The sequence below is a fragment of the Dichotomopilus funicola genome (assembly GCF_033296635.1).
Source record: "Dichotomopilus funicola strain CBS 141.50 unplaced genomic scaffold C8A04scaffold_2, whole genome shotgun sequence".
In the NCBI taxonomy this organism is placed as follows: Eukaryota; Fungi; Ascomycota; class Sordariomycetes; order Sordariales; family Chaetomiaceae; genus Dichotomopilus; species Dichotomopilus funicola.
In genome coordinates this window covers 608,189-636,072 of record NW_026944023.1, presented here as the reverse complement: position 1 = coordinate 636,072, position 27,884 = coordinate 608,189, and the positions used below count along the sequence as shown (strand labels likewise).

Here is a 27,884-nt window from a genome sequence, read left to right as displayed (position 1 = left end):
GGGGGGGGGGGGGGGGGTTAAGGAGGAGAAAAGAACGCGGAACAAAGACCTTGCTCCCCTTTGACGCGCGTCTCCTTCCCCGATCCCCACACCACTTCGGCGTTCGAGGGTCAGGGTCTGGGTGGAGAGATAAAGGAAGGAGCAGCCGAAAAATCTCACTGCTTTGTTTTGTGCCCGGCGGACAGTCCCGTCCTGCTCATGGGATTCCAGCTGGGGGCCAATAATTCCACGGAATTGAGGACTTCGTACAAACGCAAAGTGCTCATTGACCCCAATGAGACTCTTAGGCATGTACCTTACGATTGTGTGTCGGACTGGGAACAGCCAAGTGGGGGAGAGAGGGAGCCCCCGATACTTCACATACCTATGATGCATATGAAGGTACGTATCTGTGCTAGCGGGATTGTACGTTTAACCCTTACGCAACCTATTTCCTCCCACATCAAAGGGAGCAAATGGTAAGGGGATACGGGGTGTTTACAGTTCAAGCCCGCTGCAATTAGGGTCACGACGGTGCAGTCTGTCCAAGTTCAATCCTGAGGAGATGTGTAAAGAACCTCCCTCATTATCACCAACAAAACTTCTCCGCCCACGCCCGAGTGAGCTGGATGGACAAAACGGTCTAGTGAGTCTACTGACACTCTCCCCCTTGTCCTCGATCTCCTCCGAGAAAGGTGGAGCGATGTCTCTCAGGATCGAGACCGCGTCATCCGTTGATAATAGCCGCACCGCTTACATTGGTGTTGATTCCGAAGGCGGGTTTGGCCCCCTCGAGCGGCGGAAGCCCAACTCGGTCAACCGGTAAGGTAAGGGTGTCAGGCTAGGGGTGGAAGGTTAGCTGGGTTGGGCCAGCCGTACCAAAGGTGGTGGGCGTTTGTGTGTTCACGACAGCATGAGGTTTCATGGTGTTTGTGTAGTTCTTCAGTTTATAGTTCTAGGGGGAAATAAACCGCTGTACTCAAGATGATACTCTACGGGTAAGTATGGAAGGTATATTCAAAGGCTTAACCCCCTTTTTGGCGCCGTGAGTGTGATACGGTTCAGCTTGGGCTCTAAGACGTCTCAGCAGAATTAGGGTTTATGATGAAGACCTGTTGCGTAACTCGGCCCTCTCGATAGTTGCCATGTATTGTACAGGAAGGTGGAGCGATGAGCCCACATCACGATCTCTCGAATTCACCCTCTCCGAAGTAACGTTCCGGCAGATCATCGCTACTCAATGGCCGCTCAACAACAGCAACCTCAAGAGGGGGTATCCCGTCGACCGCGCCCCCATTCGTCAAACCAGACACCGTCTTGATCGGTACGATGCCCAATAACGGACGGAACTGATACGAATGCCACCACTTGGCTGTTTTTGGCCCCTCATGCTCCCCATCTAACGTGATCCCGTTAGGGTCCTGGCTGTCCCGGAGGCGTTGCAGCTCACCGCCATCTGTGTCCTCGTCATCGTCGTCGTCGGCCCCACTGGAGGCACCAACGCTCTTCTGGTCGTCGGCATCGGCCATCTCCACGTCCTCCCATTTGTCTCCGTCTGGCCCTGCGGCCACCCGAATTCGTTGAGGGGCAAGCGAATTGTTTTCCATTTTCCCGCCCGCGCCGCTTTCATGCCGACCACGTTTCCGCTTAGTGCCTTGCTTTTTGCCCTTCTTGTCCACCACAAGGTCTTTCTCTGGGTCGAAATCCTGGGACAGGTCCAGCATGAACAAAGAAGCAACTCCGTAAATCCATACCCTATGGCCTTGCCACACAACGCCCTTGACCTGATCACGCGTATCTCTGAATGTGACCGGGAGCTTCGGGTACGAATTTCGTCGTGACCACTCGGAGAGCGCTCCACGTAGGGGGTTGAGGACTAGAAGGGTCTTTGCTGCTGTGATCACTAAAAGATCGTAGTCTCCATCTTTTCGTTGAGTCTCTGAGAAGGAGAGCACAACCGGAGCGGCGGAAAGCTTCGGGAGAAGTCTCGCGTTGGGGTTGCGGACCCAACGTTCACTAGCGACATCGTCCACCTCCTCGTCAGACGAATCGCTTGAGGACTCGCCGGTCGCTCCATCATTTTCTCCACCGATGCCATCCGCACCTTCACCAGGGCCGCGTAAGACCCAGGTGTCAATGAACCCCGCCAAGTCGGCGGTCCCGAACAGCCTGCTGTCTGGCGAAAAGGAGGTTTGCGTAATGTTCCGATCGTAGGATCCGAGCCCTCCAAGTAGGATGTGTTTGGGAATCTGGCGTCGGAGCCGGCGCAGTTTGCAAGGCGGCGAGATCGTGTAGGGGTCGCTGACTGCCGATTCTGTCTCATGCACCTGGGCAACAAAAACTTGGCTCCCATCTTCGACCCAAGATATCCACCGGTTATCGGGTGAAATTTGGATCCGAGTAGCGGCACGGGCATCTATCGAGGTATCCAGTTTTCGTATTTGGAGCTGGTCAGTCTGGTCCGCCGTGGCAAAGTTAAGCCAGAACACCTTGATACCAGCAGTTGTTGATGCCACGAGAATTGTCCCGTCCTCGCTGATCGCGGCTGACGATATGTGGGATTCTCCCTGGACTAGAACTTGGGCAAGTAACTTCCTGTTTTTCCGCAGGCTGAGCGCGGCGTGGTGGTCATCGAGTAGTTGGCTCGCCGGCGTTTGCAGGTGCCAGATCCGAATTTCATTTTCCCACCAACTCACAAGAAGCCGAGCTCCGGGGGCACTGCGCAGGGGTGAATCTTGTGGGAGGCTCGGAAGTGTTCGGTGGTACTCTTTGCCGACCGCGCGCATGGGGAGCACAATGGGACTCGCATCCGAACCTTTCCAACTGACATTAGCTTCATTTGATGCTCGGGGAAACGGGGAAAATATACCTCCAGAAACCACAACACTCATCCCTTTGCTTTCGAAGGAAGCCATCGCCTTGACATCGTGTTGATGGTATCGGCGGTGGAAAACTTTCGACCAACGACCCGCTTGACCAGCGATGGGCTCGTACACGGCCGTTCGTCTATCCATCCCGCCCGAAATGATCTTCGAATCATTCGCACTGACGGAGAGGCACAAAACATCCTGAGAATGGCTCTGAATCCGCTGCGCTTGCGTGAACGTCTTGCCGTCCCAAATGCAAACCTGTCCAGTCGAATCGCCGGACACAATATCGCCGTTGGCCAGGCACTTGACAGCCCACACAATTATGTTCTTGGAACCACCTGAGAGGTCGGTACCTAGTGTCATTTGCCTCAGAAGGGTACCGTTTCGGATGTCGTAGGCGCAAATCGTGCTATTCGAGCAACCGACGACGACGACGTTGTGGGACTGGAAGGCAATGCTGACAAACTTGATCTTCTTCGACGGGGTCCTAATAAGTGTCCTCTCGAATTTCAAGTCGCCATCTTCAATTGAATAGAGTACCAAGTTCCCATCGACGGTGCCGGCGACAAGTTTTCTGCTCCCTGAAGACACGGCGCCGTTGCTTTGGGGAGGCTGGACCCCGAGACACCAGATCTCGCCGTGCTGACCGCTCGCATGCTTCTTGGCCTTTGCCCTCTCCAAATCCCACTCTGTGATTGTGGTCGTGTATCCAATGCTGAAAAGGCGCGACTTGCCATGGATAATTTTACCGTCGGCCATCTCCTCGTCGGGCTCCGTGACCCATATTAAGCCGTCGACACTCCGGTCCTTGCCGCCAGGAATGACTAGTTCTTGATGCCAGGCACCGTGGAGAGGGTTCCAGACCTCAAGGCTGCCATTGGCTCTCCCAATCGCAAGGCGGACCTGAACATGTTTCGAGAGGTGCTTCTTGTGGCTCGAGGCGGAGAGGGACGAGTGCGTGAACGCGACCGCATTGATGGCCGAAGCAGGATAACGGACGAAGCGGCACCGGTGGATATCCATGGTTCCGGTGTTGTCGGCCCGGGCGTTGTGAGGGAGGGCGTAGGATCCGTGTTCTTGGATGGCGCCGAGGACTGTTCGCAGCAACTTTTTCTTTTGTTTTTTTTTCTGCCGCTTCCGAGACTTTTGGGGCAAGTCGGTCAGAGAATTAAGGTGTGGTCCGTGCGAAGAGGGACAGCGGCGGCCTATCGAAAGTGTGTTATCTTCGCCAGATTAAATTACCCCACCACGTCCCACGCCCCCCATCAAAGATCAATCGTCAAATGCTTTAGTTATTGCTACCAGCGACTCGAAAGTCCCCCAGAGCAATGTTTAGGCAGGGGTGGAACTGTGTTTTTTGGATCACAATACGTCCTGTTTGATTTTTGGCACGAATACCCACGGGCCCTTCTCTACTAAAGTTTCCATTTATTTGTTCTTTGCGTGTGTTATAAGTTTGAGAAATCGGACCATTGGTACATAAATGCCGAAGCTGGGTGGGTGTATAACAACTACGCCAAGGTACCTATCTTACCTAATTATACATCGTCGGCGCTCTCTGAAGACACCAAAGCTCCAGGCGTCAAACGTGTTCAATTAACATCAACAATATGGGGGGATTAAAGAAAAGGCCAAAAAGCCAAAAAGCTCACCACCGGGCCTTACTTATCTCGGTGATAAGGCCCGAATGGCTACGAAAATCCCCAAGGATTTTGCCGTGGTGCTCCCACCATGAGTCGAACTCACGAAGGGGAGAAAGCGGGCACGCTCGGTGCTGCCCGCGCCCCCCCAAATACACCATCCGCGGTTGGGCATTTGTCGGATGGGGGGGCTGTTGGAAACTGTTAACGGAAGGGTGGGTTATAAAAGACCGGTATAGGATTTGCGAGGGAGGGAAGGAAGGAAGCTGTATTGGAAACACCTGAGTACCAAAAACCTTGTATCAATCGATGCAACATAGGTATCTGAGGCTGAAAGACGGAGCGAGAGCAGGCGCTTCTTGAAAAATCGTCAATTGCTGCAGCAATTGGCCCCTTTTGTACTGTCATAAATACGGTGATGATATGACAGAGCCACAACCCACGCTCTTAGCCAACGATGGCCGCTGTCTCTTTAGTTTGGTTTGCGGTACTTTCAACTCTACTCTTAGTAATTCATGTCACAAAAAACACAGCTCTCGAAGAGCAACTTTTCCCTCGTCGGAAACTAATTTAAACCTTGGCTACCTTCCGAAGAATCCAACCCCTCGGGTTGAACATCTCGGAAATATGATCTAGATCCCGCTCGTTGAACGGCAACTTCTACCACGTTTCTTGCACCATTTACTGGTTTTTTTGACGCCATTGTTCTGAATCAAACGCTGCTCATTCACCACGGGTAAAGGAAGAAAAGCCGATCTCCATAGGCAAGATGGGCTAAGGTATGCGTAAATCAGCGGCTTGGGGTCAGGTCCGAAGATTGATACTCTCTCTCTTCTATACCGCGCACTGTGTACTACACAGGTACGATGCTCGGCTCAGACTACCGTTCAAATCACCGGTCTTTCCTTGCCTCTACACTACACATTGTTCTCTCATACCGGCTTCCGGAAACTGCTCCGGGTTCAAAACAAAGGTGTTGGCTGAGAACAATGGGTGGGCTCGTGGGGTGGATAATACCTGCTGCATGACAGGGGACAGGGATCCGGAAGCGAGCGGGAGGGGTGGAACAGAACCGCACATGGCATGGCGACTTCGCGGCTTACCAGCCCACCGGTCCGAGAAAGTGTCTGGTACCTGACTCCGGTACAGTATTTTGCACAGTATTGCGTCGTAGAAATGGCCCAAGTAGGTCACCGGCACATCCAGAATCCCACTCTATCACTCACAATCCAAAACAGACATATCACAAATGTATCTCAAAAAACATTCCACTTGAGAGATGGACTTACTCAGCGTTTCCCTCCTGCTAGGGGTGGCGGTTAATTCGGAAGGCTGAGACTGGGAGGATGGAAGAGACGTGACCGGTCCCGGGGGTGGAAATTGAGCAGCTACATGGTTTGCCGTTGGGGGTAAGGCCGCAAAACATCGAATGCATGAGGGTCGACCTGCATGAGCCTTGTTGATGCACAATAGGATCGAGATTGCGAATGTTGCATTTGTTCAATGTCTTCTGCCGTTCCAAGGGACTGATCGTCGTGTTGTTTCTGGTGATAGAGGGACATGTCTAGTTTTGAATCAACGTCTCGGCCTCTCAAACTTCCCGAGGGCAGATTCTTAAGGATTAGGGCCAACATACCCCTTATTTCATCGTTGTAACGTAAAGTGGCGGTCAACAACTCAAACCGGACTAACTAACGCTGGCCTCACGAAGATGAACTGGGGTCGGAGGCAACTCCGCTTCAGGAGGAAATAGGCAAGGAGAGCTCGGGTTGGGACGTGAAATGTTTTTTCATTCGTAAGGATTCCATTTAAGATTACCTCGGTAAGAAGCTGGACGTCTCAACTCCTGTGTTATTGAACTAGGAGAACCCCCAACACAAATTGAGGTCGGATTTGTGGCCCCCGCTAGGGTCATTCATCGCCGCCCGGGAGACCCGGGGGACTTCCAGCGACAGCCTGCTGAATCTGTTGGCGGCCGGAAATTTGGGCGAAGGGGGCTTGCCTCATCTCGTCCGGTGTGCTTGCGCTGTCTGCAAGGCATCGATTCGGCAAGGCTGTGTGATCGCAAGGGCTGGTGGTGGTTTCACTTGTTGGCGCTAGCGAGAATAAAAGTGGACCGTCCCAGCGTGTCGGTACCAGTTGGGCGAATAGCAATGGGGCTCGGACTCGGAGTTGAATGCTTGGCGTCCACAAGAAGTGTGGGCTGGAAAATTTCCAAGTTGGGGTTCCAATCCATGGGCGAACTCGCAGACGAAGCCCGGAACAGGAAAATTGGGAGATTAGCGAGGCGTGCCAGGCTACCTACCACAGTATGGCAACTTCCCCCACCGAACCGCCTTTATCAACGAAGAATGTTTTTTGGGGGCTGTCGCAGCGGGTTTCTTGGTCTTTGGGGCTTCACTAAGGTGAGGCGAAACCGTTGAGTTTTCGGTTCATCGGGAGCCCGGTATCTGAGTGGGAGGCCTGGCCATGTGGATCTCGAGCTGGTGGCTTGGGCTCGCTTGGCCTCAAGTCCGGATCTGCGCAAAATCTACCGAAACGGTTGGTTATCGAGTGAGGCGTGTCACATAGTGTGCGATTGTGTAAAACACCAAGTCTCCATACTACGTGAATGCTGTTGCTTATTGGCCGGAAATTAGGACCGTGGGTTCCAAACGGAGGGAGACACTCCACGGTTCGCCGGCAATTTTAGTTGTCAATCCCCTCTTCCTGACTACCTACCTTGCCAATAGTGCTGCGAAGCTCCGCGTCGACAATGGGTGTCGGAAAGGCGGCACAATGCCACTCACCGGGCGGGTTTTTTACCTGAGTACACTACCGTTGGGTAACGCTGGTGCCGCTCTGTCACTCGAGAGTGTGCCCCCTGCGGTGTGCTGTTTCCTCAAAGATCTCGCTGGACACTCCCCTATCTCCGTTACGATTGGTAGCAGCTTGGGCGGGGAACGCCCTGACCCGACTGTTTGGAGCCGACATCTTTGTGATGTTCCGTTGCCACACCTCTTTGCACTACCCTCTCGCTCACAGAAGAGCTTCGGGTGGACTTATGAGGCCTATGAGCTCACAAATAGAACGATGTCAAGAAGGTTACGGTCGCAAGGCTCAGGTGACCGGCCGGAAACCCAACGGAGTTGTATTCTTGATTCCTGTTTTGATGGGGCTGAAAAAGCAAAGTTCAAAAAATTGTGGTGATGTTGGGCCTCCGGGGGAGGCTTAGTGTAGAAGCGGGGTATGGCAGTCGGTAACGACGTTATTGTACCGGACATGGAAGTACCTTACCTTACCCTCCACTTGTTCAAGGTACCGTCATCTCTAGTACCTTTGTGGTTCATGAACTCCAGATGAACCCCGTCTGCCCCACATTTCATCTCAAGATTTGTCTGCGCCCTCCAACAGCCGGGACAGTGCCCGTGACTCGCCAATCACCCTCCGTTACCTGTGAGTCGCATGCCGCCAGTTGGAGCCGACCCTGTCTTTCAACGCAGTAATCTGAGTAGAATGCGTTTCATTGCTCGTATTGTTGCATCGTCGCTGTGATGAAGGGACCTGTGGTTCTCTCAGCAAATGAATTATGGTGGGCTTGCGAGCTGCTGCGGCCAGCGGACAACGTCGCGTTAAAAGAATTGGATCTGGTTGGCACTGTGCTCAGGTCGGCAAGCCAGCACACGGGAGCGGGAAAGCGGGAACTAGGGCGGAAAAGCCCTACGATGGCCCTGTTGGCAGCATCCGGCCCATCGGGACGGCCTTGGGCAGCCCTGAGAGACGACAAGTTCGCTGCAAAGGGCTGGGCATTTCGTGCTGGAGTACTATGTACAGTGAGTTCTGCTTGCGCTTTCCAATTGACTTCTCCTCGACCCACCCCGCCTCTCATCTCGATACTTTCATGTCGAAAGGCCATGCTAACCATAGCCTAGAACCTTGTTTTCTCACGCCTTCTAATCCATACTACCCACGAGCTTCGGGAGCACCTGCACTGCCCTCCACCCAGCCAACTTTCTTGCTCGGGAGGGTGTGCGGGAACCCCACATCGTCTGCACCTTCTGGGCGAATCCGGCCAAACCCTGAGCCCTGGCGTGCCTCGGTCTCACACCGCAACGGGGAAGTGCCTTGTTTGGTAGGTAGACGGGCGGGTAATTATTAGTTAGGCGCCCCTTGTTCACTCCCACAAGAAACCACGACCGCCGATGACATTGAGCAAGCGCATGTTGGAGTCGTGCGTTTTTTGACACAGCGCTTGATGCTTATCACCTGCCACGCTCCCCACTTCGAAGGTCATTCTTGAGCGGAGCTTCCCGCCGTGGTAGAAAATCGAGTTCACCGGACTTCCTCTTTGTCCTAGGTGCTAGGGCCCCTGGCTCTGCATCATTGCGACGTCGAGGTTTTTGATTTTAAAGGCGCCCCCTGCCACTTTCTTTCCCTGGTCCACAAACAGCACAGCCGAACCAGGGCGTTGTTGGCCCATGGCCGCCCGCATCAACCAGCGACCGCAATTTCAACCGCAACCTGGGACCGCGCCCTGCTCATTCTGCTTCACATATAACACGGGTGCGAGCCACTCCGTGGCCACAAGTACACCAGCCGCGCATGCTCCCCTCAGGCACCGCATTGCTGCATCGCCGCATCGCCTTCATCACCACATTGGGCCAGTGGCAGGTCACAGGTTCACAGGTGAGCAATTGTCGCTTTCGGATTCCTCTTTTTGCTCCTCCCCCAGACTCGGGGTTTCTGGTTCGGTAGGCTAGCTAGCCGCCAGGCTACCCGTCCGGGATACACTTTTTCTTGGCCGCGTCCCTTTCGCTCCCTTAAGACCCGCCACACCTAGCAATAAACGCGGAACCTCATTTTATGTCCCGAAAGCCGAAGAGAGCCCTATCTGCCCTTCTGCAAGTTTGCTTCTGTCGTGGCCCCGTTCGCCTCTACTTTGTTTACTGTCACTTTCCCACTTCTCTACCCATTCTCGAGCATAATTTTTGAGAGGGACGCCGAGGAGCCCAAATCTTGGTTGGCCCGCCGGGTTTTTCTTCAGTCCTAATATCGTTCTGTACAGTTTCGCCCTTCGCCGTCCTCGGACATTCACCCACCTCTAGTTTTATGAGGACTTATTGGGCCCCGGAGGTGTGTGTCTTCAGCTGGCCCGAGTCATGGACATGGAATCACAGCCTTTTAGAGGCCATCTGTAAGATTTGATCCCAACGGTTGTTGATAACAGGCCTGGTTCAAGGCTGATACGGCGTGCTCGAAGTGTCAATGGAGTCGCAACAAGTCGAACCTACCAAGAAGTGTACGCCGAGAATGGTCGGTGGTACGGAACTTTTAAAAAGGGGAAGTACATGTTCCCCATTGATGAAGTGAGTACGTCCATTTACATCACGCCCACTGAGAGGTAAAAATTGACCCCAGAGAAAGACAGAACTAGAAAGGCTGGACGTCTTTCACAAGATATTCCTTGTTGCTCGCAAAGATATATCTCATATCTCCCCTCTCCACGACCAGGAGTCACCACGCATATTGGACTTGGGATGTGGCACCGGTATTTGGGGGATTGAATTGGCGGAGTGAGTTTTCGCTCCGAGATCTCATCCGACGGGACATCCGATTGACTATCCTCCATCGACCAGTAAATATCCGCAGGGAGTACATTGGGGAGCCGACTTGAACTTGATCCAACCAGAATTGTGCGTTGCAAACCTGCCTGGGATATCCACCGCACCTTCGTACTGACAGACTTTTAGTATCCCTGCCAACATGCGATTCCTCCAGATGGACATCGAAGACCAATGGCAGGACATGGACCCCGGCTCCTGGGACCTCATACATATGCGTTCACTTATCGGAAGCATCAGCAACTGGCCTAGGGTGTACGCGGAGGCATACCGGTAAGTCATACATTGTGACGCAGAACAGAACACAGTTAACGGTTCCACAAGGCACCTGAAGCCGTACCATGGCCACTTTGAACAAGTTGAGATAGATTGGCACCCCCGATGCGACGATAATTCCCTTCGGAGGGACGGCTTTGTCACGCAATGGGCGAAAGAGCTTTTCGATGCTATGGACAGTTTTGGCCATCCGATGCATGTAGACAGCAATCTCACCAAACAACGGCTAGCGGACGTTGGTTTTGAGGACATCAAGGAGGAAGTCATTCGGATGCCTGTGAACGGCTGGCCCGACGACCCCCACGGCAGAACCCTTGGCCGGTGGTTCAACCTCGGGATGCGGCAGGCGCTCTATCCCCTCAGCCTGGCCCCTTTATGCCGCGGCGGTGGACGAACTCCGTCCGAGGTCCGAGAGTTGGCCGAAAAGGCGAGGGATGAAGTTTACAGCAACAGCGTGCATGGGTATTGCACATTGTGAGTGCCTTTTCTTGCCACCACGGACTACCGATGATCGACGGCATTATAGCGGGTAGGACTCTCACTAACTTCTCACAGACACGTCTTCACAGCTAGGAAGCCACGGTGATCCGGCTCCTCCATACGGAGGTGTTATCGACTGGTGTAACGAGATCCCGAAACAGAGGCCTGGCCGATTATTGGGCGACGGACCCAGGCGTTGGACCGACCGCTCGGTTGGGTTCACCAGCGAACAACCGGGCAAACGACCGAAACTACCTACCTTTCCACGACACAACCACCAGTTCGCCGAGCAGAGGGCAAAAGTTTGTGCGGCTTGGCGCTGGGCCGCCTGAATACCGCACAACCCTCCTCCTTCCGACAAATAGGAGCTTTCTTCGCAATCAACACCCAATCATCTTGTCATAATCCCGCCTTCCCTTAAAGACCGGTGTTTCCTGGGTTAACCTGATATTACTCTGCTCACTGGGAGGGCTTTCACGAGCTTTTCGTCTTGGCGGAGCGTGAATGTGACGCTCAGCCATCAGAGGCCCTTCACAGGCGGCGTGTTGTCCGACCCAATGCTAGGGCGACATGGGTTGTCATCGGCCCATCGGAGCATAAACCGCTGGGGGGGGGTGGGGGGGTATATGTTATTGAACGCGTCTAGGTTGCTAGAAATGGGCCACAGTTAGGGATCACTGGGGTGCGAGTTAAGTCAAGGCCTGCATACTAACTCGCACGCCCTCGTATGGAAGGGGGGTGGCTCAGGATGGGGGCTTGGCCAAGTTCACTATGGCCAGCTGTCCCAGTGGTTATCCTAAACACACAGCCAATATTCGGCCCGGAAGGTCTTTCTCATTTACATGTCGTGGCGATCTAAGAGCAGGACGAGTGGCCTATCCACATTACCGGTTCGGTTTAGGACAACCGTTGACAACCGGCGGGTGTTTCTGGTTAGGATAAATCAGGGCGTGGGGGGGGGGAGTGGTATGATATTGTATGTAGTTGTGTTTTTTGATCGTACACTCCGTTACTGGTATACGATCGCCATCCCCTCCGACTTTAGACCTAACCCCATCCTCAAAAGTACCGGCTCCCCATTGAAGTTGGCATTGGGGTCTCAACCCCACTTTGTCTTTGAATGCGGCCATGAAGAATTTTACCAGCTGTGGGTCACTTCACAGCGCCCTATGATAGCGCGTGGTGTTGAGAGGATATCGGTCAAGACACAAAACTATCATCACACGGATCCCCTCAATTTCATGGCAGACGATGGAGTCCATTAGCAAAAAATTGTTTCTTTACTCCGAACGAGAAGAGGCAGAAAAGTCCACGTCATTCTAGGGACCATACATACATCCACGGACGAGGAACATCGAGCCACACCAAACGACCTCACCTTTCGCATCTACTTGTCTCAGACAGGTACCTAGTAAAACGTCCTGTTCATGCTAATGATCACGCAGCACCATGTAGGGCAGCAAACTTTGGGTGAAAAACCCTAGGCGTGTATGTATGTATGTATGTATGTACATCCGACCTCATGCCGGGTTCTTCCTCACTCTATTCGCAGCCTCGAGCCCATCAAGCAACCAGAGTTTTTGTTTTCCCACTGCAACCTCAGCGAGGAGCGCCTGGGCACGGCCCCCCCGACCAAAACGGCAAAGCTAGCTCTGCAAGGCTGGTCCAACTGCAGCTGCAAAGGAGACTCAGAAATGCGATGTTGGTGGTTTGGGAAAGAAGATTTGGAGAGGGTGGGGGGCCGGGGGTTTGTTTCCGGCGTGGAACCAGCTGACAGGTTTGACTTTACTCGACGAATGGTTTGATAGTAGTTGAGTGGATGTGTGGAAGGGGGATGTTGTACACGTTGTGGCTGGGCTGGACAGCATGGCCGGAGGGAAAGGGGGGAACCTGGGGCCCTGCTGGCGAGACGTGAAAGACGAAGTGACTATCAGGGAGCATAGTCGCGCCCTAAAAGCCAGGCGGGAAACCCGGTTGGTGAAGACAAATGTCGACAACGGATACCTCAGCCGACAAATACCCACGTAATGCCATGTCGCCCTTCCTGGTTCAACCACATATTTCATTTACTCTCCCCCCTCCTCCCACACCCGCGCCACGACTCAGCTCTCCCACCACTCATACTCGCATGGGCAAACCGACTACTATGCGCATTTGACCTAGCGCAGACCACCATCGATGAGTTGTCGGGATGTTCCTCACTCTTCCCCGGTCCCCCCCTGTCCTGCCCCCCTTAGGACGTTAAAGAGCAAGCAAGCGTCCCACAAACAGCGGCCGCAGGTGGTTGATAAGAGGATGAGGAATCTTAGGTTCCTGCTTAGGCTTCGGTGATCCCGAGAAAGAATATCATTTCTAGTGGGCAGCTAAAGTTTGAAAAATAAGACCAATCAAGAGAGGGGGTGTTACTATGCACGAATTGTTAACATCGATGGCCTTGTGTAAGTTACCAAAGCACGCGTCGAGACATAGAATGGATCTGGGACCTGTTTATGTTTGGCACTGTCAACGCCCATGACAGATAATATGAGCGTAGCAAGGGTGGGGAAATGCGAGTATATAGTACGTGAAATAAATGAGGTAGATGCTTTGTTTTAACTTCATGCGGTATTGTAGTGGTACAGGACAACAAATGAAAGACATGGGCTTTTTTAGCCTGCCACGGATAGGAAAATTGAGGAGGTACTAATACAAGGGAGCATAAATGGGTGCCGTTTCGCATCCCTTCCTGATATTTGCCCACCCTCGACGGTTTCTCACTCCCCTGCCGTTACGGACGGAGGTGTCGAATGTACCGAACATGTCCGCGAAATTAGGTTCGGAGCCCCTCTCTCTTGAACGCCACCGAGTCTATACCCCCCCTTTTTTCAAAACACAGCAACACCCCCCAACCGATTCCCTATGCCCGTTTTTTCCCGGGCTTCGGCCCCTGCCGGCCTACGGAATAAAACTCTGTCGTGTTCCTTCGCCCGAGGGCCGGGAATTCCTCTGATCCAACAACACCCCCATGCCCCCGTTTATCGATACCAGAAATAAGCCCACTTAGTGGTGAGCGGCATGCGTCTCGCCGTGGTACCCAATTAGCTTGAACCGGCCGATCATCTCGCCGACAGTGAAGAAGCCCAAGCACTCGGCCAGGAGAACTCCACCAGCCGCTAGCTGTGCCCTGGAGATATTGCGGACCTGTTGGGGGTTGACGGACTCAACAAGCCCCGAGAAGAAAGGGCCGGGGGTCTGCAGCTGCTTCCAAAGGTTTTGGAAGTACGTTTGGAAGGTCGAGGCGGGACTGTGGAGACGGAAATAACACGTCAGTCGTGTTCCTAGGTTGAAAGACGGCCAGCCGGCAAACAATCACATCAAAACGATGTATCTCGTTAGGTGTAATGAGAGTTGGCTCGTTTGGGCCGCCGTCTGCGCTTGATCAGCGTGGAAGTGGGGGGGACTTACGGCGGGCTCATCTTCTGGCCGTGGAAGACGAGTTTGGCTACCTCGGCGAAAACCTTGGAGTAGTAGACCACAAGGGGGGTTTGTTCTGCATGCGAGGTTAGCCATTGGAGCCACGAAACCGTACACGCCTTCCTCAAGCTCCATCCCATGCATCCAACAACCATCGCCGAGCATCTAGGTTTACGACAACCCCCAGGGGCAATGGAAGTCGGCCAAGACCGGTGATGACGGGGGCAGTGTTGTTGGTTTGTTGTTCTCGGCGGGACGGAGGCATGGGATGAAGGTGCTGGGCTGGTGTATCCTTACGCTCAATGAAGCCGACGAGGCGACCGGTCCGGCCGCCGACGCGGCCTAGTGCACCCGCGGCACCTTTTGCTGCGCTGGAGAGGGCCGGACCGGCGGCCGCCGTCACGCGCGACAAGCTTTGCGTCGCCTTCGCAGTTGCCTCCGACACGGTTGACGAGGCTTTGGAAACAGTCTGCTTGGCAGTCTCGGCAGCCTTTGTTGTGGTGGTGGTCGACTCGAAACGGACCATGGTGCGGCCCACCGAGAGGCCGGATCGCCTCATGACCAGGGCGAACGACATTTTGGTGGTTTGGTTGGTTGGGGGTCGATTGGGCCGGGGTGAGGGAAAAAGGGACCACTGTCAAAGTGTTGGTTGGAACGATCGAAAAGAAAAAAATCGAACTCGGGCGGGCGGCGCGGAGGACGGCGGGGTCGCGGCCGAGGAGCGATCGTGGACGGCGGCCGAGTGAGAGGAGCTGGGTTCAAAGAACGATATCGCGCACCGTCGGACGGGATGAGCCGGAGGTCGAGAAAAATTGGAAAGCTCGGAAGAAAAGGCGTTGGTGGTTGCCAGGTTTCTCGGCATGCGGGCGGCCAATTAGCAGGCTTAATTGGAGAGCTGGGCGCCAAGTGTCAGAGCTTCCGTGTAATAAACGTACTGTTCTGCGTACTTTACGGTATTTTTCAGCCGATTGGTCAGGCACCACTGGTTTATTTTCATGGAAATAAATCCCGTGGATCTTCCCTCATTGGATCTCCCTAATCGAGCAACGTCCATCGTTCCAAGATTTTACTCTTGTATCAAAGGACGAGGATCCGTAAACAGCAACATAACCTCAACACCCCTCGATGGTTCGACGACTACTCCGTAGTACCATGGCAATTCGCGCCACTCCCTTCACTTGAACTTCTGAACAGTCCCGTCTCTAGAGGTCACGCCGGGCAGTACGATGTGCGCGCAAACCACAAAGTGAGCATCATCCATCGTCAATGACTTCTTGTTAATTTGTTCCTCTGCCCAAAAAATGGTCTATATAAACACATGTCGCCATCCAAAAAAATGAGGCGAGACGTCACGGTCTTTCCGGTTCGTCTCCATTGATACTCCTTGTGCCGCTTCCGTCCATCGAGCCCGTTGCGAGGAGCTCGGCTAAAGTCGAACTTCCCCGGATTGCAAGAGTGGGTACCCCCTCAGCCTGACCCCGTGTAATAGGACGAATTTCTAACGATGCACACGGCTTCTAAAAGCCCCAGACTACCATACCACCACACCTTGATCTCCGTTACGGCTGTGCGGAATGCAACCATGGAAGGATTAAGCCTGACTCCAACCCTCAGTCCAGGCTCTGGATCTGCACTTTGATGGCGCCGGTCTTGGGATCTGACGCCGTGTCGAAGGCCTTGAGCGCATCCTCCAGCCCGAAGCGATGCGTCACGAGTCGGCTTAGGTCAAGGACACGGTTCTGAATCAACCGAATTGCCCTTGGCCATGTGTTGCTATATCGGTACTGGAACTGCAGGTCGACTTCGCGGACGCTGGCACGCATGAAGGGGATCTGAATCTCGTTCTTCCCGACTCCAATGACGAACACCTTTCCGCCGAACTTGACCGCCCAAATCGACGCTGCTATACTGCTCTCGACACCGGTGCACTCCAGTGCCACGGCCGGCTCGATACCGCCGAAGCTGGCCACAATGGCCTTGGCCGAGTCCTCAGCCGACAATCGCTCGACCTTGTGGGTGATCACCTCTGGGCAGATCTCCTTAGCAAACCGTAGCCGGCCGTCATCGATGTCTGTCACCACTAGTGGGCATGCGCCGGCCGCCTTGGCGCAGAGCATCGTGATCAGCCCGATTGGCCCCGCACCACAGACGAGCACTGGATCGCCGAGGCGAACTTCGGCCCTTTGCAGCCCCGCGAGGGCGACGGATAAAGGCTCGAGCATCGCGCCGTCTTCGTAGGACATATCGCCGATCTTGTGGCACCACACAGCCGGGTGGTTGACATAGCGACGTAAGAGGCCCGGGACGGGTGGGGTTGAGAGAAAGTCAACGGACTCGCAACCATTGTACCGGCCTGTGAGGCACGGCTCGCATGCGTTGCAAATCACCTGGGGTTCGACGGCCACGCGGTCGCCGACCTTGAGGTTTGTTACGCTCGGATGTACCGCAATGATTTCGCCGGCGGATTCGTGGCCGAGAATGTGGTCGCCCCCAACAATCATGGGGCCGATGCAGCCATGCTTCCAGAAGTGGACGTCCGAGCTAATGAGGGAGGGAGTACCCATTTTGTCAGCTTCGAGTTTCTCCTCCTTCCGGATCCCCCTCTGCCCCTGCCCTCTAGGGCTACAGGATATGGATTTCTAGGCCTCACCCGCAAATTCCTGTGCTCCGTATCGCAATGGTAACCTGACCCTCCTTAAGCTCCTCCCCTTTCTGGACACTGTCCAGTGTTGGCGCTGCCTCATTTATCCACAGGTCGTGCTTGGGATTCGTGAAGACCCCGATGTTGGCCTTGGTGGCCTTTGTTATGACGCTGGAGCCGTTGGTAGCCATTGTGTAGGAGAGGGATTTTGGTGAGACGGGTCGTAAGGAATTGGGGGACACAGGTCCTCGGAGAGTTGTGTCAAGAGGCGGGGTAGCGTGGGATGTTACTTTATCTTATACAATTTCTTCCAGTTCCCGGCGGGATGTAGCGAGACGATCACCTGCAGGTTCTGCATGGGATACACAGTGTCAGACCTGAAACGTTCATCTCTGACTTCGCCATCTGATTTTGTTCGTAACGGCAAGAACGGTGACATGGGACTCTGTTGTGCTGGACCCCACACAGCACCAAAGCCGCCCGAATGCAAGACCACTCCCGGTGGGCACGGAAGAAAGCGAGTTCCACCAAAGACAGGCCTCGACCCTGCCAGGCTACACAGTCGAGCGTTGATAGGCTGTTATTGGCTTCGTTGTTGTCAGGTGGCCTTTCCCGTTGTCACATACCCGGCGGCTGGGGCCGAACAATATCCGCGGGGTTTTTCCTCAACGATGTGGTCCCCATCTTGGTGGTCATTCGGGAGGATGGAAGTCAGCTTCAGTTCCTGTAGCCCGGGCGTGGGGCATTCGCCGATTCGGCCACGGGAAGACCGAGGCCGGGGACGCTTCAGGCGGTCCCTACTACCCTATGCGCGCCAATCATTAATGAAAGGAGGCTGCCCCTCCTTGACACCGGACAAGCATTTCCATGTCAAGAGCTTTGGCCGTGGGGAGGCGCCTCCCCCGCGCCAAAAAAAAAAGAGGAATTAAAAAAAAAAAAAAGAATGGAAAAAAGAAAAAAAAGCCGAGGGAGGATACCACAGTATTTTGCGCAGCGTTGAAGAATTTATGGTCTCGGCCATGTCGATGTTCCCACGGAAACATAACTTCAAGTACACATCCTAAGTTATTTCCCACGTTTACACGCGCAGCACAATAGTTAGCGTACAGAATTATCTTGAATCGATCCAAGTGGGCTATCCCTCCCTTCCTTCGAACCCAAACCTTGCTTCTCTTCCGGGTTTGTGACAGGCAAGCTGATTGATAGCAAGCAGCAGAGATAGCGAAATAACAAAGTTCAACATCCGTAAAAACACCTTGCCTAGCCATTTAACCTGATAGGTTGAAATCGCTTGCAAAACCCCAATCCATGCGCCTTTATCACGCCAGTGCGGTGATTGGACAGAAACTTAGACAGCTCGGTGTTGCTCCCGACATATCGTATCCGTATTAAAAGAATATGGTGTTGCCTTGTCGTGGGGCCATGTAAAGGAGGGAGCACCGTTCCATGTCCCGTTGAATGTTTAAAGAGCCGAGCCGTGGGAGCGTTTAGCCTAGAAGCTAACCTTATTCGTCGTCTAGACCATCGCGATAACCACGTCGCCGAGACATCGTCCGTAGCTGCAGCAGGCTTCAGGCGAGAGTTCCCCTTTGAGGATGAGGTCGCGCTTGTACTGGATGTAGTTAGTGAAACGTGTCTTGACCAAACAGAATATTTCCCTGTATTGTAAGAAAATTTACGAACTTGAGAGCAGCTGATGGGCGTCGCGGCGACGAGGCTGCTTGCAAGGAATGCGACAACGCTGATGAAACCGCACTTCATCTTGGCGGAGAGTATTTGTTTGACTGTTCCTCGGCTTTAGAACTTAGTTGTTTTTTCTTCTCGTTTTCGAGGGCCGTTCTTTTCAAAATGTATCAATTTCGAGGGGCGGCGCGTAAATGGCTGGTCTAGTCGGTGACCGCGGGTTATGCTTGGATTAAGAAGGAACTTGGGGATGTTGGGAGTGGCTGTATGTATTGATGTGCCAGCTCTCGGACTCCAGTTGCAACATTGACGGATAGGGAAGGAACGCGAACGGTGATATTCTGACAAAAACACTGGAAGCTGCTAATATGCTAAGTACAGAGGGGTGACTTGAAGCCTCAGGTAGGTATCAGAAAATCTTCGGCGGCGTTACTATCAGTTGGGCACATAATTTTCTGATGATCCAGAGGCAAAAACAGATCTCCCGGTTCTGTTTTAAGCCCTTTTATATCATTCGAGCCACGCTGCCTTTACGGAAGACTAAGCAACGGCTTCATCAAGGAGCTGAGCCCGAGTCCCTTCCGTGAAACAAACAAGCAAGCTGGCAAAGAGAGTACATAGTAATATTCAGGGTTAGGGGTAAATTCCATGTCTTGGGTCAACACATGTGAACCGTGCACCGACCACTTCAATCTGCCTGCCCTCAGCCACAGGCAATGACGTTTTCGATCTGGGCCCTTGCCGCCAAGCAGTAGCCAGTTGCTCGAGCTGTTTCCACACCACGTCACTTCTTGCAGAGCTGCGAAGCTATTTTACATTTTCCCCAGCACAACCTGTCCTTTCCTTTCAACCTTCAAAACAATAAAGGACGACAACATTGCATCACTCAATACAGCGTCGGAACAGTTTGTTAAGCACCAACCAAGATGACGCTCTACTACACTTTGGTGCGCACCCTTCTCCGACGCCCTCCTTGGCGCCCTCCCTTGCTCCAGCCCAAACTGCTGGATAGCAACCCGCTCTGAGTTTGAATGGAGGCTAATCATCGAATATAGGTCTTCTTGCTACTTGTAGCAGAAATGGCCCTATTTATGCTCCTAATCCTGCCCATGCCGTTCTCGATGCGGCGGAAGGTGTTCACGTAGGTTCCGCCGGCCGTCCACCCCGCACAGCCTCGTGCACGTCCAAACTGACCACCGCTCTCGTAGCTTTATCTCGGAGAACCCCATCGTTGCTAAAGTCCAGTACTGGTTGAAGATCACATTTGTCTTCATCCTGATTCTCTTCATTGATAGTGTCAACCGCGTGTATCGGGTTCAGCTCGAATTGGCGGCTGCCACTGAGAACAGCGGCAATTCTGCGTAAGCGGACATGGACCCCCTCAAAAGCAAGCTTGTATGAGAGCTTAGAAATTGGCTGACTTAACTGTGATCAAATAGAACGGCAATCATGGGACACGAGCGTCTCGAAGTGCAAGCCCGCAAGTTTTACTCGCAGCGCAACATGTACCTCTGCGGCTTCACGCTTTTCCTCTCGCTTATCCTCAACCGCACCTACATTATGATCCTCGAAGTTCTGCGTCTGGAGGAGAAGGTCAAGCAATACGAGGGGACCGACAAGAACACCAAGCAGGCCGAGAAGCTTGCCGTGGCCGGTGACGCTGGGGAGATCTCGCGCCTCAAGCGTGAGATCGAGCGCCGCGATAAGGACATTGCCGCTTTGAAGGAGCAGTCGTTGGGGCTCCAGAAGGAGTATTACTCTCTGGCCGACGAAAACAGCCGGATCCAAGGGGATGGGACCTCGTCGAAGAAGGACAAATAGGAAAGCGACCTTTGGCACGATCTCGATTCCCTCGATTCCCGTGGGAAAACCACATCAATAAAGGAGAAAGAGGCTGATACGCCCAGACAGAGAAACTCCAAGCCGTCAGAAACCTTCACCCCGTATTTGCAAGCCTAATTTGAACCGCGCAGCTGAAGCAACGTTCAACGAGGTGGACCACTGGGGCTTGTGAGGGGTGGGAGATATAAGGGTATGGGGCGAGTAAAATTGGAGGAAGCCAGCGGAGAACGCTAGTTATGTTATGTACGTTGCTGTGGATATTATTAGAGCAAGGCCATTACCCTGTACGTTGACTTGGGCAAACAAATGATTGCGTTGCCGTACAGTGAGTATTGTATTGCCTTTCTGACTGGGACAGAACCGCGTGCGTGTATGTGCGGCGTAGGCGATCTAAAATATCAAAGCCGTCCTTTCCACCTAACCTCACGAAAACAAACTTTCAAGTAAAGCAAAAAGCCAACCCATGATGCCCACCAGCCCCCATCCATTTTCTTTTAGACCTTTTCCTCTCTCCTCTTACAGCATATCATACAAATCCGGAAACAAAATCCCATTCGCCATCGCCAACACCGCCCTCTCCTCATCCCCGTCCGCCTCCTCCTCGTCCCACGGCAACAGGCCCATCGCGCGTAACCCGTCGTCACCCCCAGCATCGTTAACATCTTGCACTCCCGGCCGTCCGCCATGTCCGCTCTCACCGCGACCGCCGCCAAAGTCGGGGCCTGGGTGGCCTAGAAGGAAGGTCTTACGTTGCCGGGCGAGGTAGAGCGCGTTGGTTTGAGTTAAGGGGGTGGCGGGGAGATAGATGTAAGTTGGTGTTCCGGTCGTTGTCATTGGGGTGGGAGTGGTGGCCGGGTGTTCGTTGTCAGTAGGGGTGTGGATGGAATGGATGAGGTCGGGATGCCAGACGAGATAGTCGCCTGGTTCGAGATCTGGGACGGCGATCATGCTGCAGTCTAGTTGGAGGTGGGGATGGAGGGTCGGGGAAATTTCTTGTGCGTAGCTGGGGAGGGCGCCGTGGAGGATACTGTTTTGGGGATGGTTGAAAGCCCATTGGTCTCCGTTTGGTGGTGGTGGTGCGAGCGTTGTTGACGTTGCCGTCGATGGGGAGGAGGCGGGGGAGAAAAAAGGGCGGAGGAGGAAGTACGCCGTTGCGAGGCGGGGGAGTGGGCAGACACGGACAGAACCTGGTCCAGAGGAGGTGATGGGCTCGAGGGCGAGCCAGCCCTGGAACATACGGAATATTGAACAAGCACCGGCTCTATGGTAGAGATCACTGGTTACTCCTAAGCGGCTGCTGCTCTGTGAAAGGAGAAGAAGAGGTCAGTTCAAAGTTGTCAAGCTTTAGGAGAAGGATAGCAGCGATGCGTACCTCCCAAGGATCATATTCTTCCCATCGACCGCAAAATATGTCCTTGTACGTGCCCGCCCGGCCATACCCATCGGGCTCCCAACGTTCAACACTCCCACCATCAATGTGTGCGTACGGCCCACGCTGGGGAGCTCGCCATGCTGTGGACAAACTCATACGATCTGCGTAGGAGATTGGGAACCGCGGGGTAACGCTGGCGTTGTCGGCCGTTGACTTCCATATACTCATCACAAACTTTTGCGTTGCAATGATATTGGAATGTGCCCGAGCTTTGACTTGGGCAGGGCTCCAGAATATATCGTGCGGTCTAGCTGATGTTGGCGGGAAACTTGTTGCTGTATTCTGCTCGACATACTCAGCCGCCTCCTGGCTCCAGGCCAGAGCGGTATCCTTGGGGACCACACCTCGAACGATACCAACTCCCCTTCGGTGAAGTTGTTCCAGAAAGGGTTCAGCTTGGGTCGGGTCTGTGGTGTCTTCGAAGCTAATAGTGGGGATGGCTGCAGACCCGAGCGATGACACCTGGTCGATCTCGCCGGGGAGCTGTCGGAGGAGCCGTTGCCAGGAGTTGTTAACTGCTAGGTCTTCCCCCGATATTAAACCCTCTTTCAAGGCCGCGAACCTTGATGTAAGTTGGATGGGATCAGAGTGGGCGGATGAGTGCGTCTCAGCCTTTTTTGCCCGGGACCCGAGATCTACCATACTCGACAAGGTCGGAAGCGGCCAAGCAGAAATGGCCATGACAAGGAACAGGAAGAGTTGACATGGCAAATGGTAGAAAAATATAAGGTAAAAAAACTTATAAGTATTATATGGGGTTCCCTGGCGGGCCGCGCAAAAATGCAAGAACTAAAGGCAAGGAGGAAAGGATGCGTGCCATGAATACGCGAGATATACCCACTGCTCGAGTCCCCATGATCGTCACGACAAAAAAGGAATGTATGGTAACGACAAACAAAACTCATGGAGCCCAGAATGGGAGCCATGCGACTGTCGTGTAAATGCATAGAAGCGGTTTTAGTATTGGCAGGGGACTGGAAGCCCGCTGCTTCGGCCCGTCAAGCCGACTATGCAGGTCCACGGAGAATAACCGTGGAGGTCACCAATAGGGGATTTTTGGCAGCGCAACAATTCTGAAAGTCGATTATGGAAAACATCTCTCCTCAGAGCGTCTTGGTCCAGGTTTCATTGCTCGCATTATTTGCAGGGCTGAGAGAGAGCCGCTGAGAGTGACTAGGGGTATTTCTTTCAAACCCTTCCCGGAGTCTCGGATCGTACCAACCGATGGGTTAACGTGGTTGAGAGTGCACCCCTTGCCTTTGCCTACGACGCTTGTTTCCCTCGTTTCGAACGTCGCACAGGCGCTTCAAGCACGGGAGCATCGGCCAAAGCCGAGGCCTTCCGTTTCGCTGCCGGTTGCGTTTGGCTCGTGCTGTCGGCTACGGATCCGGTTGGCGGATTCTGAGCACTGTCCGAAGCCGTTGTCTTGGTCATTGGCTGTCTCATCAAGACAAACGCGACACGCTCAACGTCGACGGCCTTGACGCCGAGCCGTTTGGTCACAGCCTGCACACGTTTATCCAACTCGGCATACTCCTTCAAGTTGTACTTGATGGGGGATTTGGACCCACCACAACACAACCAGTGGAAGGCCTCGTCGGCAAAGAATATGACATGGTTTGGGTTATGGGTAGCAAGGAGTAAGGAGGCGGTGGCCGGGCCGATACCCTTGAGCTGAGTCAGGATCTGGACGGCAGTCGAGGCATTCGACTTGGTTCGATAGTGCGCAACTGCCTCCTGAACGGTCTCCCGAACGAAACCCGGCTCGTTTGACGACACGAGTTTCATCAATGTGGGCCGAAACTTCCCATGCTGGCTGGGGACGGGAAGCAAGTTTATCAGTGAACTGTTAACAAGTGGTGGAACGCCGCAACGGGCGGCGCTTGTCTAAGCGCGATTCACGATCCAATGCCATTGTTGCAGGATCTTCGGCTCTGCGCCGCTCGCCCGACCACACATGACTTCCAGATCGAGCCTAGTGGGCGCAACTCCAACGGCGAACCAGAGATGAGAGACGGTGAAACGTACAGCTTCCATTCAACGAGTTTTCGGACGTCGTCGAGTTCCATAAGCACATTCGGGGTTTCGGACCCGAAGGTGGCAAGAGCCGCACCATAGCGATACTGGTCCAGACTGGCAAGGGTTTCTTGGCCAGGTTTCACTGCCACGTGGAAGGTTAGAACTGAAGGAGTTTTGCCCGTTCGGAGCTCCATTTGAGGTCACAAATGGATGTGCAAACCTCGTTTGGCGGCGGATATGTCCGCAACGCAGGCGGGATACTTGGCCAGAATGTCGTGAAACTCGCTGTCGGAGATGGTATCCGGAGACGGGGCGGCTGTGCTGCCCATCGCGGTTTTCTTCTGGTGACACCGGCCCGGGATCGCACGACAAGGCCCAACGGCTGGGATGATGGGTTGAAGGGGGGAAACCTTGGGACCCACAATATCCACCTGGGTTCTGGCCGATGGATTCGAGATCCGGGAGGGCGCGCCGCAGATACGCTGTCTTTGGGGGTGATGGCCGAGGAAACCTTCGAGAATGTGACGAGTTCGGCAGCTGCTCCGAACCAAACTTTGCAGACCGAGAGATGGCGGCCGCGCGCGGTTGTCGTCTCGGTTCAGCGCCAAGCGAGCGCGTCTGTTGAAGCGAGGGAGTGTGGCTGCTTCGATGCTGCTTCGACGTTGCTTCGACGTTGCTTCGAGGCTGGTTCTGCCGCTCAAGTCCCGGAATACCGCCGCATCCAAAATGAGAGGCTGTTCAGCTCGGCTAAGTGGAAGATGAGGCGGGCGCTTCGAGGAGTTACGTCGCAGTCGATTCACAGGTTGCGCACAGTAACGTTCACTTCCAACGTCTGCGCAAAAAGGACATCCCTGGATCCTTGACCTTGTAGACCGGCGGGTTGGGAAATGGAAGGTCACCCACGCAGAAATGGAAGAGATGCGGACTCGAGGCGGAATGTTGAACCGAAGGAAGAACTGGGACTGGACGGTGGCTTTTCGGCCAGTTGGCTCGCCGGTTTGCCAACTGTCATCCCGCAGTGGAGGAAGAGGCACTGCAGTCTGCAACACAGTGGGCAAAAGTGGCTTGGCGCCTTGGGCAATTGCGGTCCTCCGTGCGTCTCGACCGGCCTGATTGATGGAGCCGCCGTAACACCGCCGCGTTTCACTCAGTTTCCCAACTTCCGCGCGCCACTTTTAGCCGCTCGACGAAAAAAAAAGACAGGGAGACAACCTCGAAAGATATCGACACAGAAGCGACAGACTGTTTGCATCTGCACCTGTGACTGTACTCACGACACAACACCGAGCCGAATAACACAAATTAAGAGAGAACTTGCCATACGAAATGGGCGGTGGTAACGTAAGTTTTTCCACTGTCTCCGCTGATGCGAACCTGTTCCCGACTCTCCGCCAACCGAGTGCCACCGCTGCCGATCTGGGGACCCTGTCGGCCAATTTTACGGGGACTGACACCACCTCCCAGGGAGCCAAGGCAGCGCAGAAGCGCGCGCGGAACGACAAGAAGGCGCCGGCGAAGGCCGCCTCGCAGCTCAAGGCCGTACGTGTTCACATCGATGGAGGATCTCGAGCGCTCGCGGCCGGCGTACCCGGCCAAGGGGAGAAGCGGCCCGTCGGGGGAAACTAACAACCTGTCGACGTCTAGAATGCCGCTGCCATGAGCATCATTTGCAACCAGTGCAAGCAGACGTTCCTCTCGACGTCTCGCGAGCCTCAGTATGAACCCCTCTGAACCCCTCTGAACAACACACATCCTACCCTAACGAGGAGCCCGGCCCAAACTAACCGACGTCCTTTTCTCCCAGACTTACGCTACATGCCGTCAACAAACATAACGCGACGCTGCCACAGTGCTTCCCGGATTACCAGCCCGCCGCCAAATAAATAGGTGAGCCCATGTTGTCCGCGGTGTTGTCCGCGAAGCACGACCGTACACGAGTCCCACGAGAAATGAGCCGGGCAAAACCCATGACAGAGCGGCAGGGCAGGGGAGCAAGCGAGGGTGTTCTACTCGTAGGCTACCGAGGATTGCGAAGGGCATAGACGCAAGGCGTTAACAGTCTGTTTTTTAAGTCGAGGCCGACGGCCCGTGTTTGGTCTAGAACTTATCTGTGATGGCCTATCGAAGTGCAACGCTGAACTGAGATGATTGCTCGCTCGCACGCTTAACACAAATGTAGCCGACCCGACCTTATGGATAGGCTGGTCGGTTACTCCATGCCTACCTAGTGCGCCTCCACCGCCTTGGCTGCCACTACAGGCACTTCCACTACCCCCGTCTTCCCCGCCAACGCTGCTTCCTCCTCCCTTACGCTCTGCAACAGATCCGGATACCACCGCTCGCCCACGTCGGGATGACTCTTGACCCTATTCCTGAAGGTGGCCTCGCCCAGCGTCTTGGCCGCCCTTCCCCGACGAAACGTAAACTCGACGTCGTCCAGCCGGCCGCCAGCGCGCTCCAGCGCCTTGCGCCGCTGCTCGCGTACATGCTCGGGGACAAGCCCAACCCCGACTTTCTCCAGGTCGTCAAATCCCGTGTCCCCGCTGACGCCCTGGAAAAAGGGAATCGAGAAACGTGGGCCGGCGCCGGCGGTCGGGGAGAGCACCCGGTGCGTCGTGCTGGTGCACACGCCTTGTGTGAGTGCTTCGAGCCCCTGGCCGATGGCGACGACCAGCGTGCCGTCGATTGGTGGACAGTCGATCCACTCGCCGCGTACGTTCTGCACTTGGAGGCCTGTGTGGTGGGAGGCTTGGAGGAGGTAAGAAGTGAGCACTATTTGTGAAGTTCGCCAGGGGTCAGTCTTTTGGGCCAGAAGCGGGAGCTGGACAGAAAAGGGACGGAGGCATGAGCCGTGTGAAGGAGGGTGAAGAAGGAAAGGGGCGCGCATACTGCTGTCCTTGTGCGGCCCAACACCCTGGTTTCCTCCCTTGCCCTCTGCGCCCAGCACCCCGACGTCTGGGTATTTGACGATCTTGAGCTTGTGCTGCTGGTCGGCGTCAAAGTACTTGTTAAAGGCGTCGCTAGGAAGTTCGATGGCCTCGGCGATCAGGCTAGTGAAGGAGATCGAGATGTCACCCATGCGCTTGATGTATTCGGTGAAGACGGGGCGGAAGTTGGGCAGAACGTCGGCAGACGGCCACTGGTTGGGCGCCAGTAGGTTGTGGTATCGCGGGGCTTCTGGACCGGGCACTGGGTGCTCCGTCGAGATGTCGATTTGCTCGCGATGATCAATGGCGCCGGCCGTCACCTCCGCTGAAAGACGAGAATAGCCGAGGAAAGATGGGGCGTTCTTCATCTCAATTTTGAGTCTACAAATCTGCTTAGTGGCCGGCCTCATGGCGCTAAGGACGAGTTTCTCTGTTGGCCATACTTCTCTTCCATGGGTATGTCAAAGAACCCCTTGCCTTCGTCGATAACCCGCTTGAAGAACTCATCGGATATGCCCACATTTTTGAGATAGAGGAAGCCAACCTCAATCAGAGCATGTCGCAGGTCGGAGAGAAATTCAGGCTTTGTGGCCGGATCCCGGGCCAACGCCAGATCTAGAATGGGGATTGAAGTGAACGACATGATGCCACTTCGTAGACACACATGTACCGTGCCGTGCTTAAACAAAAGCCAAGCCGAGACAGCAAGTGAGAGATCAAACAGTACAGAAGCCGCTGTTTGATCACAGGAGGAAAACGCTGACCAGGAACACTCAAGTAAATTTATGATAACTGGGTATGTCGTTAGGCTTTTGCTAACAGCGTATGGGGTTTCAAGCTCCCCTCAGGATTTATCTTGCGTTGAACGGTTAAACTATGTACTGAGAAGTCAAAGAGCCCCCGCCGCGGACATGACCCATCTCTCCGCAACGGGCCTCTTGGACATGAACGGCCGTTATGGCGTAATCGGGGCTTTCCACTTCGTGCCCCACAATCCAACCCATTCACCACAACTTCAGCATCCGTCCCGCAACGCGGGGCA

The 27,884-nt window shown here is 54.3% G+C and overlaps 9 protein-coding genes across 9 annotated transcripts; 3 read left to right on the top strand and 6 right to left on the bottom strand.

Moving 5' to 3' along the window:
- Positions 1-1,160: 1,160 nt before the first annotated feature.
- On the bottom strand, positions 1,161-3,872 carry C8A04DRAFT_8850 (WD40-repeat-containing domain protein; the record flags this gene model as incomplete). Its single annotated transcript, XM_062785264.1, has 2 exons — positions 1,161-2,794; positions 2,849-3,872. The coding sequence occupies 2 exons, from the start codon at positions 3,870-3,872 to the stop codon at positions 1,161-1,163; spliced, it is 2,658 nt and encodes an 885-aa protein (XP_062641141.1).
- Positions 3,873-9,627: 5,755 nt separating this feature from the next.
- Positions 9,628-10,951, top strand: C8A04DRAFT_33884 (S-adenosyl-L-methionine-dependent methyltransferase; the record flags this gene model as incomplete). Its single annotated transcript, XM_062782641.1, has 6 exons — positions 9,628-9,662; positions 9,729-9,834; positions 9,893-10,041; positions 10,219-10,362; positions 10,414-10,839; positions 10,921-10,951. The coding sequence occupies 6 exons, from the start codon at positions 9,628-9,630 to the stop codon at positions 10,949-10,951; spliced, it is 891 nt and encodes a 296-aa protein (XP_062641140.1).
- Positions 10,952-13,884: 2,933 nt separating this feature from the next.
- C8A04DRAFT_24319 (mitochondrial ATP synthase g subunit-domain-containing protein) lies at positions 13,885-14,875 on the bottom strand (the record flags this gene model as incomplete). Its single annotated transcript, XM_062779088.1, has 3 exons — positions 13,885-14,128; positions 14,290-14,374; positions 14,596-14,875. 3 exons carry the CDS (start codon positions 14,873-14,875, stop codon positions 13,885-13,887), a joined length of 609 nt encoding a protein of 202 aa, XP_062641139.1.
- A 1,033-nt stretch (positions 14,876-15,908) lies between these two features.
- Positions 15,909-17,130, bottom strand: C8A04DRAFT_24318 (L-arabinitol 4-dehydrogenase; the record flags this gene model as incomplete). The annotated part of the gene is made up of 2 exons (XM_062779087.1): positions 15,909-16,839; positions 16,949-17,130. 2 exons carry the CDS (start codon positions 17,128-17,130, stop codon positions 15,909-15,911), a joined length of 1,113 nt encoding a protein of 370 aa, XP_062641138.1.
- A 1,325-nt stretch (positions 17,131-18,455) lies between these two features.
- C8A04DRAFT_24317 (uncharacterized protein) lies at positions 18,456-18,700 on the bottom strand (the record flags this gene model as incomplete). Its single annotated transcript, XM_062779086.1, has 2 exons — positions 18,456-18,551; positions 18,623-18,700. 2 exons carry the CDS (start codon positions 18,698-18,700, stop codon positions 18,456-18,458), a joined length of 174 nt encoding a protein of 57 aa, XP_062641137.1.
- An 848-nt stretch (positions 18,701-19,548) lies between these two features.
- C8A04DRAFT_24316 (B-cell receptor-associated protein 31-like-domain-containing protein) lies at positions 19,549-20,443 on the top strand (the record flags this gene model as incomplete). Its single annotated transcript, XM_062779085.1, has 4 exons — positions 19,549-19,569; positions 19,678-19,763; positions 19,831-19,983; positions 20,062-20,443. 4 exons carry the CDS (start codon positions 19,549-19,551, stop codon positions 20,441-20,443), a joined length of 642 nt encoding a protein of 213 aa, XP_062641136.1.
- Positions 20,444-20,980: 537 nt separating this feature from the next.
- On the bottom strand, positions 20,981-24,244 carry C8A04DRAFT_33882 (uncharacterized protein; the record flags this gene model as incomplete). The annotated part of the gene is made up of 5 exons (XM_062782640.1): positions 20,981-21,766; positions 21,837-22,539; positions 23,164-23,712; positions 23,925-24,057; positions 24,136-24,244. The coding sequence occupies 5 exons, from the start codon at positions 24,242-24,244 to the stop codon at positions 20,981-20,983; spliced, it is 2,280 nt and encodes a 759-aa protein (XP_062641135.1).
- A 997-nt stretch (positions 24,245-25,241) lies between these two features.
- Positions 25,242-25,798, top strand: C8A04DRAFT_24314 (At2g23090 like protein; the record flags this gene model as incomplete). The annotated part of the gene is made up of 3 exons (XM_062779084.1): positions 25,242-25,454; positions 25,560-25,630; positions 25,720-25,798. 3 exons carry the CDS (start codon positions 25,242-25,244, stop codon positions 25,796-25,798), a joined length of 363 nt encoding a protein of 120 aa, XP_062641134.1.
- Positions 25,799-26,139: 341 nt separating this feature from the next.
- Positions 26,140-27,485, bottom strand: C8A04DRAFT_8753 (uncharacterized protein; the record flags this gene model as incomplete). The annotated part of the gene is made up of 3 exons (XM_062785231.1): positions 26,140-26,687; positions 26,805-27,223; positions 27,286-27,485. The coding sequence occupies 3 exons, from the start codon at positions 27,483-27,485 to the stop codon at positions 26,140-26,142; spliced, it is 1,167 nt and encodes a 388-aa protein (XP_062641133.1).
- Between the last annotated feature and the right edge of the window lie 399 nt (positions 27,486-27,884).